This window comes from Bufo gargarizans, chromosome 4 (assembly GCF_014858855.1).
Source record: "Bufo gargarizans isolate SCDJY-AF-19 chromosome 4, ASM1485885v1, whole genome shotgun sequence".
NCBI classification, from domain to species: domain Eukaryota; kingdom Metazoa; phylum Chordata; class Amphibia; order Anura; family Bufonidae; genus Bufo; species Bufo gargarizans.
Window position 1 is genome coordinate 210,226,536 of NC_058083.1, and position 25,182 is coordinate 210,251,717.

Below are 25,182 nucleotides of genomic sequence, written 5' to 3' on the forward strand. Positions count from 1 at the left end.
CCCTGGTATGCATGGGGGTGATGTGACAGACTGATGGGGTTGGTTTTCAGGCGCCATCTGTGCGCTTTCTGCAGAAGACTGGGTGGGAGATAATGTGAACGTGCTGGATCCACTGTCGGCCACCCAATTGACTAATGCCTGTACCTGCTCAGGCCTTACCATCCTTAGAACGGCATTGGGCCCCACCATATATCGCTGTAAATTCTGGCGGCTACTGGGACCTGAGGTAGTTGGTACACTAGGACGTGTGGATGTGGCAGAACGGCCACGTCCTCTCCCAGCACCAGAGGGTCCACTAACACCACCACGACCATGTCCACGTCCGCGTCCCTTACTAGATGTTTTTCTCATTGTTATGGTTCACCACAACAACAAATATATTATTTGGCCCAATGTATTGTATTCAAATTCAGCGGGATATAAATTTGAGGCCTAGTATTTAGGCGCTGGGTCACCGGTATGGATTTAGTGACAGAATTAGACTTGGAAATGCACAGAAGCGTGTGTGTGAAGTTATTCTGAATGACCCAATGTGCACCTTGAATATTATATACCCTTTTTGGGATAGATTTCAAATAGCTCTGATATAGCAGGAACCACTAAATTATGAAATTGCTAAATTGGGAATTGTACTTCAACCCAGAACAAAAAATGTGCTTTGACGGGCACTAAATAACTTTCCCAGCTACAACAGGACAGCGGTAACGAGAGATTTAGAGGGATTTAAATTTGAGGCCTAGTATTTAGGCGCTGGGTGACAGGTATGGGTTTAGTGACAGAATTAGACTTGGAAATACACAGTAGCGGGTGTGTGTGAAGTTATTCTGAATGACCCAATGTGCACCTTCAATATTATATACCCTTTTTGGGATAGATTTCAAATAGCTCTGATATAGCAGGAACCACTAAATTATGAAATTGCTAAATTGGGAATTGTACTTCAACCCAGAACAAAAAATGTGCTTTGACGGACACTAAATATCTTGCCCAGCAACAACAGTACAGCGGTAACGAGAGATTTAGCGGGATATAAATTTGAGGCCTAGTATTTAGGCGCTGGGTCACCGGTATGGATTTAGTGACAGAATTAGACTTGGAAATGCACAGAAGCGTGTGTGTGAAGTTATTCTGAATGACCCTATGTGCACCTTCAATATTATATACCCTTTTAGGGATAGATTTCAAATAGCTCTGATATAGCAGAAACCACTAAATTATGAAATTGCTAAATTGGGAATTGTACTTCAACCCAGAACAAAAAATGTGCTTTGACGGACACTAAATATCTTGCCCAGCAACAACAGTACAGCGGTGGGTAACGAGAGATTTAGAGGGATTTAAATTTGAGGCCTAGTATTTAGGCGCTGGGTCACCGGTATGGATTTAGTGACAGAATTAGACTTGGAAATGCACAGAAGCGTGTGTGTGAAGTTATTCTGAATGACCCTATGTGCACCTTCAATATTATATACCCTTTTAGGGATAGATTTCAAATAGCTCTGATATAGCAGAAACCACTAAATTATGAAATTGCTAAATTGGGAATTGTACTTCAACCCAGAACAAAAAATGTGCTTTGACGGACACTAAATATCTTGCCCAGCAACAACAGTACAGCGGTGGGTAACGAGAGATTTAGAGGGATTTAAATTTGAGGCCTAGTATTTAGGCGCTGGGTCACCGGTATGGATTTAGTGACAGAATTAGACTTGGAAATGCACAGAAGCGTGTGTGTGAAGTTATTCTGAATGACCCTATGTGCACCTTCAATATTATATACCCTTTTAGGGATAGATTTCAAATAGCTCTGATATAGCAGAAACCACTAAATTATGAAATTGCTAAATTGGGAATTGTACTTCAACCCAGAACAAAAAATGTGCTTTGACGGACACTAAATATCTTGCCCAGCAACAACAGTACAGCGGTGGGTAACGAGAGATTTAGAGGGATTTAAATTTGAGGCCTAGTATTTAGGCGCTGGGTCACCGGTATGGATTTAGTGACAGAATTAGACTTGGAAATGCACAGAAGCGTGTGTGTGAAGTTATTCTGAATGACCCAATGTGCACCTTCAATATTATATACCCTTTTAGGGATAGATTTCAAATAGCTCTGATATAGCAGAAACCACTAAATTATGAAATTGCTAAATTGGGAATTGTACTTCAACCCAGAACAAAAAATGTGCTTTGACGGACACTAAATATCTTGCCCAGCAACAACAGTACAGCGGTAACGAGAGATTTAGAGGGATTTAAATTTGAGGCCTAGTATTTAGGCGCTGGGTGACAGGTATGGGTTTAGTGACAGAATTAGACTTGGAAATACACAGTAGCGGGTGTGTGTGAAGTTATTCTGAATGACCCTATGTGCACCTTCAATATTATATACCCTTTTAGGGATAGATTTCAAATAGCTCTGATATAGCAGAAACCACTAAATTATGAAATTGCTAAATTGGGAATTGTACTTCAACCCAGAACAAAAAATGTGCTTTGACGGACACTAAATATCTTGCCCAGCAACAACAGTACAGCGGTGGGTAACGAGAGATTTAGAGGGATTTAAATTTGAGGCCTAGTATTTAGGCGCTGGGTCACCGGTATGGATTTAGTGACAGAATTAGACTTGGAAATGCACAGAAGCGTGTGTGTGAAGTTATTCTGAATGACCCAATGTGCACCTTCAATATTATATACCCTTTTAGGGATAGATTTCAAATAGCTCTGATATAGCAGAAACCACTAAATTATGAAATTGCTAAATTGGGAATTGTACTTCAACCCAGAACAAAAAATGTGCTTTGACGGACACTAAATATCTTGCCCAGCAACAACAGTACAGCGGTAACGAGAGATTTAGAGGGATTTAAATTTGAGGCCTAGTATTTAGGCGCTGGGTGACAGGTATGGGTTTAGTGACAGAATTAGACTTGGAAATACACAGTAGCGGGTGTGTGTGAAGTTATTCTGAATGACCCAATGTGCACCTTCAATATTATATACCCTTTTTGGGATAGATTTCAAATAGCTCTGATATAGCAGGAACCACTAAATTATGAAATTGCTAAATTGGGAATTGTACTTCAACCCAGAACAAAAAATGTGCTTTGACGGACACTAAATATCTTGCCCAGCAACAACAGTACAGCGGTAACGAGAGATTTAGAGGGATTTAAATTTGAGGCCTAGTATTTAGGCGCTGGGTGACAGGTATGGGTTTAGTGACAGAATTAGACTTGGAAATACACAGTAGCGGGTGTGTGTGAAGTTATTCTGAATGACCCAATGTGCACCTTCAATATTATATACCCTTTTTGGGATAGATTTCAAATAGCTCTGATATAGCAGGAACCACTAAATTATGAAATTGCTAAATTGGGAATTGTATTTCAACCCAGAACAAGAAATGTGCTTGAACGGACACTAAATAACTCGCCCAGCTACAGCACTAGGGACAGATTTAGCTGGATATAAATTTGAGGCCTAGTATTTAGGCGCTGGGTGACCGGTATGGATTTAGTGACAGAAATAGACTGGGATATGGCCAAAAAATAAACAGACTATTGCTGGTTAAATGCACTTGGTGTGACAGCTTCACCCTGATGTAGGCTTTAGCCAAAAAACAACCACACCATTGAGGGTTAAATGCACTTGGTGACAGGCGCAGCTTGCCCCTGATTTTGTATATGGCCAAAAAATGAACAGACTATTGCTGGTTAAATGCACTTGGTGTGACAGCTTCACCCTGATGTAGGCTTTAGCCAAAAAACAACCACACCATTGAGGGTTAAATGCACTTGGTGACAGGCGCAGCTTGCCCCTGATTTTGTATATGGCCAAAAAATGAACAGACTATTGCTGGTTAAATGCACTTGGTGTCACAGCTTCACCCTGATGTAGGCTTTAGCCAAAAAACAACCACACCATTGAGGGTTAAATGCACTTGGTGACAGGCGCAGCTTGCCCCTGATTTTGTATATGGCCAAAAAATGAACAGACTATTGCTGGTTAAATGCACTTGGTGTGACAGCTTCACCCTGATGTAGGCTTTAGCCAAAAAACAACCACACCATTGAGGGTTAAATGCACTTGGTCGCAGCTTGTGCTGGCGCACCACAAGACACAAAATGGCCGCCGATCACCCCAGAAAAATGAGACTGACAAACGGTCTGTGCAGCCTAAAAACAGTGAGCAATTGAGGATCAGCAGCTCAATGATCCACAGCTGCAGATCGATCAGTTAATCAAGTCCTTTGGAGGAGTTAATCTGCCTAATCTCGCCCTACTGTCGCAGCCGCAACCTCTCCCTACGCTAATCAGAGCAGAGTGACGGGCGGCGCTATGTGACTCCAGCTTAAATAGAGGCTGGGTCACATGGTGCTCTGGCCAATCACAGCCATGCCAATAGTAGGCATGGCTGTGATGGCCTCTTGGGGCAAGTAGTATGACGCTTGTTGATTGGCTGCTTTGCAGCCTTTCAAAAAGCGCCAAGAAAGCGTCACAAAAGCGCCAAGAAAGCGACGAACACCGAACCCGAACCCGGACTTTTACGAAAATGTCCGGGTTCGGGTCCGTGTCACGGACACCCCAAAATTCGGTACGAACCCGAACTATACAGTTCGAGTTCGCTCATCCCTACTGCACACCATTACAGACAAATCTAATATATAAAGCTGAGTGTATATATGTGTGTGTGTGTGTGTGTGTGTGTATTTATGTCAGCTAAAGGAATCTGCACAGTCGCATTTAAAATAAAAAAAAATTGGCACACAGGTACATCAGGTGTCTGGGAAGGTTTTAGATCGGGTTTCAGCTGTCTAGCACGTACCGTTCCAGAGATATACCCCAAAAATGCATTAGCCAATAGAAGCCTGGTCACATGACCCTTATCAGCCAATAGAAGTTTGCAGGCCCTTAGTCTCCACATACACACAGTTTTAAACCAGGTTTCCATAACAACCCAGCCATTTTTCTTCACTGGCCACCCTAGGGGCAGGCTGCTGTGGAGGTCACAGCTAAGGAGATGGTCCGCTATGGGGGTCACTGTTAAAGGGGCGGACCGCTGTGGTGGTCACTGTTAAGGGGGCAGGATGCTGTGAAGGTCACTGTTAAAAGGGCGAGCACTAAGGAGGTCTCTATTAAGGGGACAGGGAATGGTGGAGGTCACAGTTAAGGGGATGGTCCGCTATAGAGGTCAGTGTTAAGGGGCGGGGTGCTGTAGAGGTCACTGTTAAAGGGGCGGGGTGTTATGGAGATCACATTTTAAGGGAACGGAGCTCTGTGAAGGTCACTGTTAAGGGGGCAGGATATTGTGGAAATCACTGTTAGGGAGATGGGGTACTGTGAAGGGTTCACAGAAGATATCACAGCAGCATGTCCAGTGTGACTTTTATTGGGGACCAGAGTGCACACAAAAGTACGACGTTTCGGCTATGCAGTAGGTACTGTGAAGGTCACTGTTAAAGAGGAGGGCACTGTGGATGTTACTGTTAAGGGGGCCAATAAAGACCTGGCCTGGAGCGTGGGGAGAAGACCTGACACTTAAAACTACCGCCTCTTACCTCACAGAGGCCAAAAATCTCGGTGACACATACCTTCCATCAATGACGACCCCTTGCGCCTTCCTAACATATATATATATATATATATATATATATATATATATGTATAGCGCTATACAGTCCTGATCAAAAGTTTAAGACCACTTGAAAAATGGCAAAAAATCATATTTAGCATGGCTGGATCATAACAAGGTTCCAAGTAGAGCTTCAACATGCAACAACAAGAAATGGGAGTGAGACTTTTTTTGGGGGGGGGGCATTCAATTTAATGAAAACAACAAATAAACTGAAACAGGCTGTTTTTCAGCTGATCAAAAGCTTAGGACCACACCTCCAAAAAAAAAAAAAAAACGAAACCCCCAAAACAGAAATCCAACTTCCAAACATGAAATCAGTAATGAGTAGTTCTGCCAATATTGTTTACTGTCTGGAACTGTTGTCCATCCATCCCCCTTCCCTTGCCATCCATCCCCAAAGGTTCTCAATTGGATTTAGATCAGGGGAACAGGCAGGATGGGCCAAAAGAATGATGTTATTCTCCTCGAAGAAGTCACTTGTCCTGCGGGCATTGTGTACTGTAGCGTTGTCCTGTTGAAAAACCCAGTCGTTACCACACAGACGAGGGCCCTCAGTCATGGGGAATGCTTTCTGCAACATCTGGACATAGCCAGCATCCGTTTGACGCCTCTGCACTTCCTGAAGCTCCATTGTTCCACTGAAGGAAAAAGCACCCCGGACCATTATGGCGCCCCCTCCACTGTGGCGCGTAGAAAACATATCAGGTGGGATCTGCTTGTCATGCCAGTAACGTTGGAAACCATCAGGACCATCAAGGTAACATTTTTTTCTCATCAGAGAATAAAACTTTCTTCCACCTTTGAATGTCCCATGTTTGGTGATCTCTTTCAAAGTCCAAACGAGCAGTTCTGTGGCGTTCAAGGAGACGAGGTCTTTGAAGACGTTTTTTGTTTTTGAAGCCCTTCAGTCTCAGATGCTGTCTGATGGTTATGGGGCTGCAGTCAGCACCAGTAAGGGCCTTAATTTGGGTCAAGGATTGTCCAGTGTCTTGACAGACAGCCAATTGGATCCTCCGGCTTAGTGCTGATGACATTTTTTTGGGTCTTCCACTTGACTTTTTTGTTCCATAACCCTCAGGATCATTTAAGAATTTAAGAAATTCCAAATGACTGTCTTACTGCGTCCCACCTCAGCAGCGATGGGGCGCTGTGAGAGACCCTGCTTATGCAGTTCAACAACCCGACCACGTTCATAAAGGGAGAGTTTTTTTTGCCTTTGCCATCACAACGTGTGACTACCTAACAGAAAATGACAATGAATCCACATCTTTGGACAGATTTGGTCCTTTTAAAGGCATGTGGTCCTAAACTTTTGATCAGCTTAAAAACAGTAAGTTTCAGTTTAGGCTACTTTCACACTTGCGTTCGGAGCGGATCCGTCTGGTGTCTGTACAGACGGATCCGCTCCTATAATGCAAACGCTTGCATCCGTTCAGAACGGATCCGTTTGCATAACTTTTTATCAGATCCGATTTTTCAGACCACCCCTCCTCCCTGTTTTTAACTCATTGGTGGCCAGTGCAGCTGCCCCCCCCCCTGTTTTTAACTCATTGGTGGCCAGTGTGGCCGGCCCCCACTCCCCCCCTAATTAAAATGACCGACCCCCCATCATTGGTGGCAGTGGAGAGTTCCGATCGGAGTCCCAGTTTAATCGCTTGGACTCCGATCGGTAACCATGACAACCAGGACGCTACTGCAATCCTGGTTGCCATGGTTACTTAGCACTTTGTAATTTTAGAAGCATTACACTTACCTGCGATGTCTGTGACCGGCCGGGCGCTCCTCCTACTGGTAAGTGACAGGTCTGTGCTATAAGCAATGCGCCGCACAGACCTTTCACTTACCAGTAGGAGGAGCGCCGGGCCGGTCACAGACATCGCAGGTAAGTATAATGCTTCTAAAATTGCTACGTAACCATGGCAGCCAGGAATGCAATAGCGTCCTGGTTGACATGGTTACCGATCGGAGTCCCAGCGATTAAACTGGGACTCCGATCAGAACTCTCCACTGCCACCAATGAAGGGGGGGGGGTCGGTCATTTTAATTAGGGGGGGGAGGGGGGGGCATCCACACTGGCCACCAATGAGTTAAAAACAGGGGGGGAGGGAGGGGGGCCGCCCGCACTGGCCACCAATGAGTTAAAAACAGGGGGGGAGTCGGGGGGCCGGCCGCACTGGCCACCAATGAGTTAAAAACAGGGAGGGGGGGGTGGCAGCAGGGGGCAGTCATGTACATAGTTATTTTAGTATATTCTAACTTGAAGCGTCCCCATCACCATGGGAACGCCTCTGTGTTAGAATATAATGTCGGATCTGAGTTTCACAATCTAACTGAAATCCGATGGTATATTCTAACATAGAGGCGTTCCCATGGTGATGGGGACGCTTCAAGTTAAAATATACCATCGGATTGGAGAAAACTCCGATCTGATGGTATATTAATAGGGACTCCTGACTTTACATTGAAAGTCAATGGGGGACGGATCCGTTTGCAATTGCACCATATTGTGTCAACATCAAACGGATCCGTCCCCATTGACTTATATTGTAAGTCTGGACGGATCCGTTTGGCTCCGCACGGCCAGGTGGACACGAAAACACTGCAAGCTGCATTCAGGTGTCCGCCTGCTAAGCGGAACGGAGGCCAAACGGTGCCAAACTGATGCATTCTGAGCGGATCCACTCAGAATGCATTGGGGCAGTATGGATCCGTTCGGGGCCGCTTGTGAGAGCCTTCAAACGGAACTCACAAGCGGAACCCCGAACGCAAGTGTGAAAGTAGCCTTATTCGTTGTTTTCATTAAATTGAATGCTCAAAAAAAGTTTTTTCTCACTCCCTTTTTTTCTTGTTTCATGTTGCAGCTCTACTTGGAACTTTGTTAAGATCCAGCCATGCTAAATATGATTTTTTGCCATTTTTCAAGTTGTCTTATACTTTTGATCAGGACTGTATATATAGCTATGTATTGATGCGAGAGGTAAAAGTTATAATAAACTCACTGAAAAAAGTGGCCTAAACGGTTGAAAATGCTCCAAACCCAGACACTATGGCGCATCTATAACCGGGGGAGCAATTCCTCCACATGCGGTCCGCAGACAACTGCAATCCCCAGCAAAAAATGCGTACAATGGAGGATGCCTGGGTGGACCGCATGCACCAGAAGAACAACTTACATAAAATAATACATTGTGGAGATGAGAAAATATACATATAAAAATCACTGCTAAAAATGCATCAAAATGAAACGCCTCAGGCCGATGTTAAAAGTTGAGAACTTTGCCAATATCTTCCAGTCAGGAACATATCAGAGCCCCTCATGCACCACATCACTGTGTCTCAGCACGCATGGGGTCCTACCACTCAACTGCCCGTAGTGTGTGAACAGGGTCTGAATTAGTGCCAGAAACCAACTCGCAGACAGACTCTCACATGCTTCCATAGTGGTATCACCAATGCATTGTGAGGTAGGATAAAGCTGTGAGCCACACCCACAACAGACCATGTGACACAGAAGCTACCAGGTGCAAAAGAATGTTACCAACAAAATAAAGTTGCACATTCCATACGTATAAAGACAAAAAAGTCACTGAAAAAAGTGGCCTAAACGGGTGAAAATGCGCCAAACCCAGACACTGTAGCGTGTCTATAACCGGGGAAGCAATTCCTCCGCATGCGGTCCGCAGACAACGGCAATCCCCAGCAAAGATGTTCTTGTGGCGAGTGCGGTCCGCCCCGGCATCCTCCATTGTACGCATTTTTTGCTGGGGATTGCCGTTGTCTGCGGACCGCATGCGGAGGAATTGCTTCCCCGGTTATAGACACTTTACAGTGTATGGGTTTGGAGCATTTTCACCCGTTTAGGCCACTTTTTTCAGTGAGTTTTTTGTCTTTATGCGTATGGAATGTGCAACTTTATTTTGTTGGTAACATTCTTTTGCCCCTGGTAGCTTCTGTGTCACATGGTCTGTTGTGGGTGCGGCTTCTGTGTCACATGGTCTGTTGTGGGTGCGGCTTCTGTGTCACATGGTCTGTTGTGGGTGCGGCTCACAGCTTTAAAAGTTCTAATAGATGCAGCATGTACAGATATATGTGGTCAGTTATACTATATGGTCACTGTGTGAGATACAAGTTATAATAAATTCAGTGGGTGTCGGTATATTGGTATATACTGTACACAACAGTGTACTGATATATAAGGTACAAGGTATAATACATACAGTGGGAGCTATACCATTATCTGTTCAGTTCCTTTACTAGATGGTACTGTACAGGAACGGTGATGATGTCATTACAGGTCCTTTAGATTTCCGAGCTTGTCAATGCCAAGATACATGCTTCTCTGCAATCCCTGTCATTATACTGGCAGCGCTGACTGAGGTAACCTCACTAATATGATTAGTAATTTGAGAACAGTTAACAAATAAAGGTGTTATAAAATGACTTGGGTCTTTGTATTTGTAGTAGATGTCACTGTTATTGGGGGCTCTGTAGATGTCACTATTATGGGGAGCAATGTGGATGTCACTGTTATGATTAGGGATTGGCTCCTATTTGGTCTAATAGGAGCCAATACATTCTAATACTGTAAGGCGCTCCTGCTCTGTACAGTATTAGAATGACGTTTTTTGCAAATCGACTTTGAATGTTTCATCCGAAGTCGATTCGCTCATCCCTAGTTATGATATTTATGCAAATATCACTATTATGGGTGCACTGTAGATGTCACTGTTATGGGAGTCAATGTGGATGTCACTGTTTTGGGAGCATTGTGGTTGTCACTGTTATGGGAGTCAATGTGTATGTCATTGTTATGAGGGCATTGTGGACGTCACTGTTATGAGGGCAATGTGGATGTCACTGTTAGGGAAGCACTGTGGATGTCAGTTATGAGGGCACTGTGGATGTCACTATTATGGTGGAAATGTGGATTTCACTGTTATGGGGGGCTCTGTGGATTTCATTGTTATGAGGCACAATGTGGATGTAACTGTTTTGGGAGGCTCTTTGGATGTCACTGTTATGGGAGCATTGTGGGTGTCACTGTTATGGTGACACTGTGAATGTCACCGTTATGAGGGGTAATGTGGATGTCACTGTTAGGGAAGCACTGTGGATATCTCTTATGAGGGCTCTGTGGATGTCACTGTTAAGGGGGCACTGTGGATGTCAGTTATGAGGGCAATGTGGATATCACTGTTATCGGGGCTCTGTGGATGTTATTGTTATGGGGCAAAATGTGGAAGTAAATGTTATGGGAGGCACTGTGGATGTCACTGTTATGGGATCATTGTGGGTGTCACTGTTATGGGGACACCGTGGATGGCACTGTTATGGGGACATTGTGAAAGTCACTGTTATGGGGGAATTGTGGATATCACTGTTATGTGGTTCTGTGGATGTTAATGTTATGGGGCTCAATGTGAATATCACTATTATGTGGGGCAATGTGGATTTCACTGTTATAGGATCTATGCGAATGTCACTATTATGGGGGCACTGTGAATGTCACTGTTATGGGGTACTGTAGATGTCACTTATGGGGGTCAATGTGGATGTCATTGTTATGGGAGCATTGTGGATGTCACTGTTATGCCTCATTCACACATCAGTGTATGGTCAGTAATTTCCATCAGTGATTCTGAGCCAAAACCAGGTGCGGCTCTAAACACAGAACAGGAGCAGATCTTATACCTTATGTCTGTGGAGGCTCCACTCCTGGTTTTGGCTCACAATCACTGACCAAAACACTGACGTGTGAATGAGGCTTTATGGGGACACTTTGGATGTTACTGTTATGAGGACACTGTGGATATCTATGTTATGGGGGATAATATCTATATATTTTTTTCCCCATTAACGTTCCTTTTTTGCTTTCCGTATATGGACCGTATATGGAAGCATTATTTTCAATGGATCCGCAAAAAAAAACAAAAAACGGAAGGTACTTCATATGCCTTCCGTTTCCGTATTTCTGTTTTTACATTCTGTTTAAAGATAGAACATATCCTATTATTGTCCACATAACGGAAAAGGATAGTATTGTTCTATCAGGGGCCAGCTGTTCCGTTCCACAAAAAACGGAATGCAGACCGCAAAATACTAAAAAAGCCATACGGTCGTGTGCAAGAGGCCTTATGGGAGCTCAGTATAAAACATGACAGTTAGGCCTCATGCACATGACCGTTGTGTGTTTTGCGGTCCGCAAATTGCGGAACCGCAAAACACGGATGGCGTCCATGTGTGCGTTCCGCGATTTGCGGAATGGTACGGATAGCCATTAATATAACTGCCTATTCTTGTCCGCAAAATGGACAGGTTATATTTTTTTTGCGGACCACGGAACGGAGCAACGGATGTGGACAGCACACGGAGTGCTGTCCGCATCTTTTGCGGCCCCATTGAAGTGAATGGGTCTGCACCAGAGCCGCAAAAAATGCTGCTCGGATGTGGACCAAAACAACGGTCGTGTGTATGAGGCCTTATACAGCTCATGTAAACGACCATGATCGGCACAGAAATCACAGTCCATGTATTCACACTGGTCACATTTTCTACACCGATGCGGCTTTCCTGACCCGCACTGAGTATAACATAGTAATAAAATATAGTCTTTATATGACAGTGGGACAGTTGTCATGTACTCACATAATCATGTATACATATGCCATGGTCATATAAAGACTGGTTGTATTATAAATTAGTTTGGTTAGGGGAGCCGGGATGAGCCGGAGAGATGTGGTCATCACATGGACCGTGTTTCCCACGCTGATCATGGTCATATTACACATGATAGGCCAAGATTAACACTTTAGCAGGCAGTACCAAAAAAGATTATGCCTCATGCACAACACAAATCCGTTTTGCGGTCTGCAAGTTGCAAATCCTCTAAATAGGGATACTATTCATGTGTGATCTACATTTTTTGCAGACCTGTTGACCTCAATGTGTTCATGGTCTGAACTGTTAGGACCAGAATAGGAAATGTCTTTTGCAGAAATTATATACGAATGTGGAAAGCACACAGATGACATCCATATGTTTTCCATATCCGTATGTCAGTTCCACAATAGATAGAATATGTCCTATTCTGGTCCTCAAAATGCAGACCTTGAACCCATTGAAGTCAAAGGGGCTGCCAAAAAATGCAGATCGCACATAGATGGTAACTAGAGATGAACGAATTTATAAAAAAAATTGATTTGGCTGCTTCGCCGAAGTTCCCAAAGAAATTTGATTTGTTCCAAATTACTTTGTCACAAATCACATTCCATTGTATGTAGTGGGAGCAATGACAAGGAATTGCGCTGCCTTCCATCACTGAACCCCTCAGATGCTGCGTTCAGTGCTTATCGTGGCATCTAAGAGTTACATTGAGGCCTTTCATGGGTTAATCAGGGGTTAAAAACAAAAAATCAAGATGGTAGCGATGGCCTCTCCGCGAGCAGATAGATAAGGCGAGTATGTTTTTTTTTTGTTCGTTTTTTACCGCCATTTCAGGAAGAAATTAAATCTTTCCCACGAAGTGTGAGGGAATTTGGCTTCGTGATGAATCAAATTTTTCCAGAAATATATAATATATAATATAATATAAAAGTGGAATGATACATTAAAAGAGCCTCCAGGAATTAGATACTGATGATATACCCGCAGGATAGGTCATCAATATCTGATTGGTGAAGATCCGACTCCTGGAATCCCTGCCGATCAGCTGTTTGAAGAGATTCAGCACTCGCCAAAGTACTGCCGCCTCTTCACAGCCTACCAACTACACCACGGTTCATTGTATAGTTTTTATGCTTGGTATTGCAGCCCAGGCTCTTTCACTTGAATAGGATTGAGCTTCAGTTAGGCCATTTGATGGAACGCCGCTGCCTTTTCAGACAGCTAATCAGTGGGGGGCTGATGGTCGAACCTTCACTGATCTGATAGTGATGAACTATCCTGTGGATAGGTCATCGATATCTAACTTTTGGGAAACCCTGTTAAAAGCAACACCAAATCCATATATATGAAAAAAGGCATGTCTGTGTACATTGTTGTCAAGATTATAGTAGATACCCTCCAAATAGAAAAGCATAAAAAAAAGAGTAGCACATTGCTCTCCTGCCTGAAGAAGTGAGCCTGCTGAGATTTTTGCCAACGGTGCACTTTTAATGCACCAAAAATGCAGTAATAAATAAACATTGAAACAAAAATTTTATTCTGCACTTACTGTTGGAAGCAAATTGGAAAAATGTTGAGTTAAAACTTGATATGATGTTCCATTCATTGCAAAGTGAAAGTTTCCCAAGGTAGTGGGGTTATTAATCAGTCTTTCTCCAACATAACGTTGTGACTCCAGAAGGAAAAATAAGAAAAGGTGGATTATAAATATGGAATGATGATTTGCACATTAGTTCATTTGAGTTGATAACAATAAACACAATAAACTGTTATCCTATATATTTTACATTCTTGTTACGTCTGTCAGAACCTCTTTCTAAGATACTATAGCTAAGGTTTTTGTACTGTTAAAGGGGTTGTCTAGCCAAGGAGACCAAAAACCAATGATGGTAATCTGCGTTCACCTCACGCATTGCACCCGCGCGGAAATCTCGCTCGTGTGAACCCAACCTTAAGGACAGGATCAGTTTTCCTTTTTGAGAGCAATAACATATTTACTTTTCCATTCACATAGCCTTATGAAGGCTTTTTTTTGTAGGACAAGTTGTGTTTTAATCCCACCATTTAATTTACCATACCTTGTACTGAAAAGGAAAAAAAAATCTTTATCAAGTGAGATTTTAAAAAATGCATTTCTTCCAGGTTTTTAGTTTTTGTGGGGTTCACTATGCGCTAACATTGACATGACAGTCATATTCTGCAGGTCCGTACAATTACATATAGCAACTTTCTATAGGTTTTATTTTGTTTTACTACTTAAAAAAATATATATATTAAGTTGAATGCATCACCATATTCTGACACCCATAACTTTTTAATGTTTTTATCTTCAGATTAGATTTTATTTTCGGCAGGTAGTTTTATTGGATTTTGTACTATTTTTTATTCAATGTTTTAGGGTGGCAATGTGATCGCAAAATGGTAAATCATGTATTTATTTTGTTTTTCACTACATTAACCAAGCAGGATTTTTTTTTTTTTATCTTAATAGTTTAAATATCTTCAGACATGGTGATACCAATCATGTTTATTTTTTATGATTTACTTTTATATGTAAAGTTGAGAAAAGGGTGATTAGAAGTTTTAATATTGCTTGTGAAGGCCTCTGAGTGTGCTGAAGATCTCTGATTCTTTTGATTAGTTGGGTATGATGATTTCCCCTAAGATTGAAGACTTCTTGCACTTTAATTTGAACCCATTGATAAGTAAATCGAGGTCCAAAATTGCGATATGGCTTAGACGTCCTCTATCTAGAAACTATACAATAATTCCTAATTAAGATGGTGATTCTACCCCAGCTCCTTTATATTCTCAGGAATTCCCCAATATGGATTGAGGATACTTTTTTTTTTATTAATTGAATTATTAATGACCTACTTTGGGGAAGAAAGAGTGTAAGTCGAACATCTCTATAAGCCGATAGAAAAAGGACGGCTGAACCTTCCATATTTCAAGGGTTATTTTATATCAGCACAGTTATGGCTTGGAAGAAAAGCCCACTATGTACGACATTGGTGAGTAGATCTGGCTATGATAACATGGTTACTTTATTGGAATCTGGGCAAATATCTGTGCGGCAGGATTATGGTGACAAGGAAACTGGCACACTATTCGAGGATGGCTGGGAATAAAGGGATCCTTATGTTGTACACTCCTTTGGCATAATTACCACTTACAAGTCTTAGATGAATTAGTAGGGGATCAGTATTGGCAAAAAAATAAAAAAATGTTTTATGTTGCACAGGTGGTTAGGAAAGGAGATATACTTTCGTTATCAGAGTTAATACAAAGAGAGAATATGACAAATTTATCATGGTTTAGGTATTTTCAGCTTCGTTCAGCACTTTTTAGTCTTGAAGAAATTTTTTTGCTAAATATAGACACCTCTACACCCTTAAATGAATTAATGGAGTATTTAGGTCACAACGTTAGGATTGCTCAACTTTATAGATTATTAGTTAAAGCGCTATTTAATAATATAAGCTCCCTCAGTCAAAAAGCTTGGGGAGCTGATTGTTCAACGATACAAGTAATTGATTGTAAAAATATTAATTTAATCTAATATTAGTGTCTCACAATTTTAACCACGTTTTGGTTCAATTTAATATTTTACAAAGAGTTTATGTCACGCCATTATGGCTTAATAAATGTGGTTTGAGAAACACATCTAATTGTCCACGGTGTGATTTACCTGGGGATAATTATGTGCACATGTTTTGGTTTTGTACAGAATTAAGAGAGTATTGGGGAGCAATTGACATGTTCATTACCGAAAAATTTAAAGTAGTGATCCCTTTTATGGCTGAATGCTGGATATTGGGTTTTATCTCTAAGGTAAACTGCCATAAAGAGAAAAAAAATATTATTTTATTAAAAGTAATGTTTCCGGCAAGTCTCTTGATCACACAGGTCTGGTTTTCACGAAATACACCAAATGTAACTACATGGTTAAACTTAGTTAATAAGATCAAGAAATATGAGAAGGTTCTTTATAAACAAAAAAAAATTGAGGAAAAATGGACTAGAATATGGGGTGCTTGGAAATATTAGTCTTCCTGGCCTTAACTCCTCCTTTAGAGTGACGCATCACAAAGGGGAGGGTGGTTAGGGAGGGTATCATGGGTGGGGTTAAAAAGGAAGAAAATAAATAATGATGTTGATATGAATATGTATGGAAAACAATTGTTTGATTCTTAATAAAATGTTGGAAGAATAAAAAAATATTGCTTGTGAACCCTCTCTATACTTCCTCTGCAAAACAATGTTGTACATGTACAGCTTTATGAGGTAAAGTTCAACAATAAAAACTATTAACAATCTATCAAAATGATCATTAAAGAGGCTCTGTCACCTTGATCACCCCTAATAAACCAGGCATATAGCCTGTTAGGACTTATCATGTTGTTTACAACAATACCTGTCTTGCCTCTCTTTGTGCCAGAGTTGTTTAGAAAGTTGTACATTTATTATTATACAAATGAGGATTTGGAGCACCAAGAGGTGGGCTTCAGCAGTTTGGGCACCGCTACAGTGACATCCCTGGTGCTGACTACACACTTCTCTAGAGCTGTACCCCCCCCCCCCCTCCATTTAGATTGACAGCGCTAGACATCACGTTTAGAGATCTAGTGCCTGTGCAGATGGGGTCAAACGTGGCACTTGCACACTCCTCCTGCTGCTGCTTCCTCAGCAGTGAAGATTGTTAGTGTGCATGCGCTGTGAATGATCCCATCTGCAGAGACGCGAGAACTCAGCTCTAGAAATCGAATGCTGTCAATCTAAGGGGAAAGGGTGTGTTTACAGCTCTGGAGCTGTGTGTAGGCAGTATTCATTTTTCCACAATGCCGGCACTTACAGTGGTAAGACAGGTATCGCTTTAAACAGCATGGTCAACTCTAGCAGGCTATATGCCTTGTTTGATAGGGTTTATCACGGTGACAGAGCCAAGAAATATCTTCTTCCTCTCCAATTAGTTCCAATCAATATATGCTTTGGAACTACTATTTTTCCAGAATATAATAGCTTGTTTTAATTAGTTTTTAAATTTGGCAATATTGTAATATACTTTAGCCTTTGAATTATTTTCATCCTCTTGATTTTCAGATAAAGATTTCCAAGTAATTGAAGCAGGTAAATCATTCTCAGGTTCACAGGCTTCCAGCATAATTATGTTACTGTTGGAAGGAATCATTCCCGATTTTTTACCAACTGTCACAGCTGTCTGTAGGTTATCACCTATAAAATCAACAAGACACAACAGTGGGATAATTATATGCCCGGTAATTTGTATACAAAAACTAAATAATGAGGCTAAAGCTGAAAAAAGGGTGAGGACACTCAGCCATTACATATTCCATATCTTTCCTCAGCCATTACATTGGGACTTGATGCAGTGACACCAATGTCATCTTTGTCGTACAAATAGTATTGTAGAGCAGCACACTCAGACCTCTACGACCCCACCTGAATGCACCAGCCGAACCACAACCACAAATCCTCAGCGGTCCACCTAATAGCACAGAACAAAAGGTGACGGCAGCATCTCAAGTGTATTCCTTTCATTGGACAAACCTAGCAGAATGCGTGAAGCTACGTTTCAGCTACATCTTAGCCTTTATCAAGCCTTGATAAAGGCTAAGATGTAGCTGAAATTTAGCTGGCTATTACTGCACACATTATGTAAGGCTTGTCCAATAAAAGGAATACAGTGGATATGCTGCCATCACCTTTTGTTTTGTGCCAATTTCATCTTTGTCAGGCTGGAACTACACAGTTCACCTTCTGATGATACTGAAAAAGTGTGTTTTATTTGTGATAAAGTAATTTTCTATGCGAGCATACTGATTGAATTGGATGCTGAATATAGAAGAAGGCAATTGCTCTGTGAACTACAGGGAGACTCACTTGAAAGGGGCTCCAAATATTCTGCAATAACTCTCACTTGGAGAAAGTAATATGAACTAAACAATGTGCACTATTCTCCTCGGTATATGCAGTTTTGAATAAGCCCGGATGCCTCCACGTCAGAGCGATAAGTTAGGCAGCCGTTTAACAACTTTTTGAAACTTCTGGGTGCATAACCCCATACCTCTTCACTCAGTCACTGAGCCATGTTGAAATGTGTCTGGCAGAAATGCAATTAAATACACGTATATCAAGGTATGTAGCATATTTTTTTAGGCTCAGATTGCTTTATCCTAACATGAATTACAACCGAATATTTGGAGCCTCATTTGAGTGAATCTTCCTGTAGCAAATTTTTAGATAGAGTGAACAGGGCCAGGGTATCACTCCACTGCATCTTGAACATGCAAAATAGTGATTGTTCAGGAATAAGGTAGAAGAAGATGGCTGTGCGTTATTAGGAACGCTTTCACATTGTAATGTACATGCAATGCAGTAATAGTAGTATTATTATTATTATAAAACTATTTCTTCAAATGCATAAAAAGAAAAAGAAAGAAGCAGAAATACCTGTGATCATCACAGTCCTGATATTGGCTTCGCTGAGTTCCTGCAGTACTGAAGTTGTTTCTGGTTTGAGTTGATTTTCCATGATCAGTAAGCCAAGAAACGTGAGGTCACACTCCACTTCTTCTCTTTAAAATAAGATTTTTTTTTTTTTAATTAATAAAATAGTAAAAATAGATATGCACTCCTCCTTCTGGTTTTGCATGCAGGACTATATGTTTATTTGTACACATAACATACAATATAAAAAATAAATAATGATAAAAAAATATATATATAGTCTTAGTCCATAGTTCATCTGTAACTATAACTAAGCCTATTATGGACTATGGACTAAGCCTATTATATTTGCTGGGAATGATCATCCAGCTTGTTTCTGAACGCTGTAGAGTCATGGTTGCGAAATTTATACATTCATCTATATATTGATACATATGGACTAAGAGAAAATATATCGACTGGCGCAAACACATCTACAGTACAGACCAAAAGTTTAGACACACCTTCTCATTCAAAGAGTTTTCTTTATTTTCATGACTATGAAAATTGTAGATACACACTGAAGGCATCAAAACTATAAATTAACACATGTGGAATTATATACATAACAAAAAAGTGTGAAACAACTGAAAATATGTCATATTCTAGGTTCTTCAAAGTAGCCATCTTTTGCTTTGATTACTGCTTTGCACACTCTTAGCATTCTCTTGATGAGCTTCAAGAGGTAGTCACCTGAAATAGTTTTCACTTCACAGGTGTGCCCTGTCAGGTTTAATAAGTGGGATTTCTTGCCTTGTAAATGGGGTTGGGGCCATCAGTTGCATTGTGAAGAAGTCAGGTGGATACACAGCTGATAGTCCTACTGAATAGACTGTTTATGGCAAGAAAAAAGCAGCTAAGAAAAACAAGTGGCCATCATTACTTTAAGAAATGAAGGTCAGTCAGTCTGAAAAATTGGGAAAACTTTGAAAATGTCCACAAGTGCAGTCACAAAAACCATCAAGCGCTACAAAGAAACTGTCTCACATGCGGACCACCCCAGGGAAGGAAGACTAAGAGTCACCTCTGCTGCGGAGGATAAGTTCATCCGAGTTACCAGCCTCAGAAATCGCATGTTAACAGCAGCTCAGATTAGAAACCAGGTCAATGCCACACAGAGTTCTAGCTGCAGACACATCTCTAGAACAACTGTTAAGAGGAGACTGTGTGAATCAGGCCTTCATGGAAGAATATCTGCTAGGAAACCACTGCTAAGACAGGCAACAAGCAGAAGAGACTTGTTTGGGCTAAATAACACAAGGAATGGACATTAGACCAGTGGAAATCTGTGCTTTGGTCTGATGAGTCCAAATTTGAAATCTTTGGTTCCAACCACCGTGTCTTTGTGTGACGCAGAAAAGGTGAACGGATGGAATCTACATGCCTGGTTCCCACCGTGAAGCATGGAGGAGTAGGTGTGATGGTGTGGGGGTGCTTTGCTGGTGACACTGTTGGGGATTTATTCAAAATTGAAGGCATACTGAACCAGCATGGCTACCACAGCATCTTGCAGCGGCATGCTATTCCATCCAGTTTGCGTTTAGTTGGACCATCATTTATTTTTCAACAGGACAATAACCCCAAACACACCTCCAGGCTGTGTAAGTGCTATTTGACCATGAAGGAGAGTGATGGGGTGCTGCTCCAGATGACCTGGCCTCCACAGTCACTGGACCTGAACCCAATCGAGATGGTTTGGGGTGAGCTGGACCGCAGAGTGATGGCAAAAGGGCCAGCAAGTGCTAAGCATCTCTGGGAACTCCTTCAAGACTGTTGGAAGACCATTTCAGGTGACTACCTCTTGAAGCTCATCAAGAGAATGCCAAGAGTGTGCAAAGCAGTAATCAAAGCAAAAGGTGGCTACTTTGAAGAACCTAGAATATGACATATTTTCAGTTGTTTCACACTTTTTTGTTATGTATATAATTCCACATGTGTTAATTCATAGTTTTGAATCTAATGTGAATCTACTATTTTTATAGTCATGAAGATAAAGAAAACTCTTTGAATGAGAAGGTGTGTCCAAACTTTTGGTCTGTACTGTATATGTCACAATGTACCCATTGAATGAAATTGTGGATTAATTACAATTATATCTCCAACTCTGAATCTATATATAAGATCTAACTAACTATATACAGAGTTGGTAGATGTGGACAATAAGTTTCAATTATTATATTGGAACCTTGGACACTAGCTTACTATAACAGGTTTTGGCCTCATGCACATGACCGTAGTTCGGATCCACATCCGAGCAGCAGTTTTTGCGGCCCGAGTGCGGACCCATTCACTTCAATGGGGCCACAAAAGATGAGGACAGCACTCCGTGTGCTGTCCGGATCCTTTGTTCTGTTGATGGCCCTGCCCCTCCATTTTGAGGACAAGAATAGGCATTTCTACAATGGGCCATCTGTTCTATTTCGCAAATTGCTGAAGGCACACGGGCTGCTTCCGTTTTTTTGCGGACCTCAAAAAACGGAACGGTCGTGTGCATGTAGCCTTATGCGGTTGTCCAGTAATTGGAATGTATATTGTATTTTTATTAATTAGTAAATATGGACACAGAATCTCATGCATGAATTATACAATTACTGTCCAGATAGGAGTGGAATTCCCTTATGATTGTTGTGTCTGATATTCTGTGACATACTTCAGATTTATTTTTTATATACTACTATATCCAACTTATTTTTTTTTTATGTATATATTTTTATCATTATTTTTTTTTTATATTGTGTGTTATGTGTACAAATAAACATATAGTCCTGCATGCAAAACCAGAAGGAGGATTGCATTCCCATTTTTCCAATTATTTTATTTTCAAATATTACTGAGATTGAGCGGCTCAGTAAGGTGTTGAACCCTCAATATTCATTGTGTCTTTGGTGTGAGCCCCTATATGCAATTAATATTTTTTTTTAATCAGTTGTGAAGTAAGGCATTGTTTCAGACAGCATTTCTACCTACATTACTTTATACTGTACTGTACAACTTTTTATGAAAAAAATAAATAAAAATGTCTATATAACACAAAGCCCACCAATTTTTTTTTTTTATTGATTCATTGCTTAATGGAGTCTGAAATTCACCTCCTTTCTTATCACAGGCTCAGAATAGAGCTCTCTGCTGCCCCCACCTCCATGCTTTACCTGCATCTGTACCTTACCAGATTGACTGCTGTATATAAGCATAAGCCCCCACGAGCTCAGCAAGAAGCTAGTGCATGTTGAGACAATTTCTATTATAGCAAGAGTAGAATTAAATTAAATTACAAGAAAAGCACCATGGAGAAAATAAAGAAAAATCATGTAAAGTAACTGCCACCTATGCAACAAAGTAGAGAAGACCATGGCGTTTAGCAGTAGTATTAACCTCTTCAGCCACCCTGATTTAAAAGATCATGAATTGCCTTGTATGAAGTTAAAAAGACCAGAGGTTTAACTATAGCCATAGTAACCACAGCACGTGTTATGGGGTCTAGAAGTTGGAAGGGCCGTATCTGGTGCTAATTCTCTATATGGTGCTATTATGCATAACTTTAATTATTGCTACTTACTGTATGCTACTATTTTAAGCTTTTTACATTATGTGGTGGAGCCTCATGCTCTTTTGCTATGAGGCCCTATGAATTATACACTACCCACAAAAAGTTAGAGATATTTGGCTTGTGGGTGAAATTTCAGGATGAACCAAAAATGCATTCTAACCTTTACAGGTGAACTTAATGTTACCTTCTCTAAACTTTTGAATGCACATGTCCAACTGTTCAATGTCTCAGTACTTTTTGCACAAATTGCTGTTCTCTAACAAGGAGCTTAACAGCATAATTCACAACAGGTTGGTCCATGAATCGCCCAATTAATTTCCTAGTCCAATTAGAATTGGTATTTAAACAGTCCTCCTCCTGATGCTGTTCACATTTTGACATCATGAGACCAAAACTACACCTAACAATTGATCAACAGTGCCTCGCCATTGCGAGGCTTCAAACAGGATGGCCCATGAGCTTAGAGTGTCACAGTGTCATTAGCAGGTTGCAACAGAGATACAGAGAGCCTGGAAGAGTCACAGAAAGGCATAGAAAAGGATTTCCTTTGGCCACATCCCACACTGATAACCGCTTCATGTGAATAATGCCATGCAGAATCAGATGATGAATACCAAACACCTTCAGACACATTTAAGGAAGGTGAGAGGCATCCCAAGTGTCACGTCAGACCATTTGAAACTGTTTAAATCAGCGTGGTCTGCATGCTAGACGACCTGCAAGGGTACCTGACCACACCACCATGCACAGACATCATCGTTATGCATTAGCCAGGGAGCATCTACACTGGAGGAAGGACCAGTGAGGCTCAGTGCTGTTCAATGATCAAAGTCGCTGAGCAGAAATTATGGCCACCAATGATGTTGGAGACATTAAGAAGAGCGCTATACATCAGCCATTGTTGTCACCAGCTGAGCCTTTGTTGTTGGTGGTGTGATTACAGTGTGGGCAGGTGTGTCTACTCAATATAGCACTGCCCTACACTTTGTGAATGGTACAGTTACAAGCCCAAGAATAACACTTGAATAACATTATTAATCCAATCATTGTGCCTCTGCATGAGCAACACAGGCCTAATTTCATATTAATGGACGACAATGCGCCAGCTCATCGAGGTTGCATCATTAGAGAACAGCTGCTGGAGACTGGGGTATCTCAAATGGAGAGGCCTGCACTTTCTTCACACATGAATCCTATTGAAAACCTATGGGATCAGCTTACTCATTGTGTGGAGGCTCATAACTCTGTACCCCATTACCTCAATGACCTGAGGGTCGCCCTTCAAGAAGAGTGAGATGCCATGCCTCAGTAGACAATACATTGACTTGTGAACAACATGAGACATCATTGTCAAGCTGTAATTGATGCTCAAGGCCACGTGAAGAGTTATTTAGACATTAACATGTTTTGTGGGGGTATACCCACCACTGTTGGCTTTTGTTTAAATAAATTGTTTGAGATGAGGAAATTGTTATTGCATGCTTCTACTTAAATGCCCTACTTTCATGATATAATATCACTGTAGCGTGAACTTTTTGTGTTTTCTGTAAATTTCACCCAAAAGCCAAATATACCCAACTTTTTGTGATTAGTGTACATAAATTCCTGGAAAAAATTCACATGGTCTATCTGTCCTATTAGTTTTCAAAGTAGCAGCAAAAGTTTCAAAAGGAGGAATTGCTTTCTCCTATTTCCCACCAAAGCATTAATAAAATTAATTAAAACTATTTACTTCTTCAGCATCCATGGATGTAAAGCATTATGGATTATTAGTTTGCATGAAACCTCCGACATGCACTTGAGCCATCCATCCTATTATTGCTCATAAGTAGTATCAAAACCTGAAAAAAAAACTAAATATATGCAGCAACCTATGGGTGAGTGTCTGGTGGAGAAGAATGGAAGTGGTAGTTATGACCCTGAGGATGCTTTCAGTACTCACAGTTCACAGTAACATCTGCCCCTCCATCTCTCTTTGGTGCTGAGCAGTGACAAGAGGGCACACCCTTTCTCCCCCCTGAGCACTCCCTGGAGTAAGTTCTCCTTCCTCGTGGCAGTTGTAGTGCCCTTGATGGTCGATATTTGGCTGGGTTCAAACCAGGAGTAGGCATGTGTTGTAGTCAATAACCAGGACCATTGCAATAAATAAAGTCTCTTTACTGAAGATGGTTAGAACTGTAGTACACATAGCAACAAAGCACAGTTCCAAAGTATATCACAGTACAATGTTCCCCTGGCCTGAGAGGTGCAGAATCCATATCAAAGGACACTTCAGATATATTCCCTTCCACAGGAGTAAGTTCTTTCTCCCATAAATATACTATTCATGGCTTTGTGAGTTCTAGACCCTCTAATCACTTTGTCTCTGGAGTACTCTGGTAGCAAAGTTGCTTCCTTGTTTGTTGAAGTCTCATAGACGAAGGTTCTTTGAGCCTTGTTCTGAGGAGCTTGAACATGTAGGTTTTCACAGTTCCTCAGCTAGACTTAGACCACACACTAATCAGGTGATGGACCCAGATTTAACACCTTGGAAACCAGACATAGTCAGGCAATGTTTTAACCCTTAGTTGTCCATATAGCGCTGTTACGTACACAATCATAACAAATTGCAATATGTTAATTCATTAACATGATATCACAGAAATTCTTTCTCTTTGGTATTGACATGATCATGCTGACTTACTGAATAAAAGTAACCTCATGTGCCACACGATGAATGATATAAATTGAAAATGCAAAAAATAATGGAGAATGAGCTTTTTTTCCATTTCCCACTCAATAAGTCCTTTAATAAATACCACTAATGAACTAAGGATACCA

General features: G+C 41.2%; 1 protein-coding gene across 2 annotated transcripts in view; it reads right to left on the minus strand.

Annotated features, from left to right (window-relative positions):
• The window catches only part of LOC122933689 (probable cation-transporting ATPase 13A4), a 322,029-nt gene that overhangs the window by 78,576 nt on the left and 218,271 nt on the right, over positions 1-25,182 (minus strand). The window contains exons 18-20 of one of the 2 annotated variants that reach the window (XM_044288647.1): positions 18,780-18,904; positions 17,371-17,540; positions 13,855-13,977 (exon numbers count right to left, since the gene is read on the minus strand). In XM_044288647.1, the coding sequence (XP_044144582.1) occupies positions 13,855-13,977; positions 17,371-17,540; positions 18,780-18,904 (418 nt within the window). Of the gene's footprint in view, positions 1-13,854; positions 13,981-17,370; positions 17,541-18,779; positions 18,905-25,182 lie in introns of both variants that reach the window. The other variant, XM_044288646.1, reaches the window with a different exon arrangement.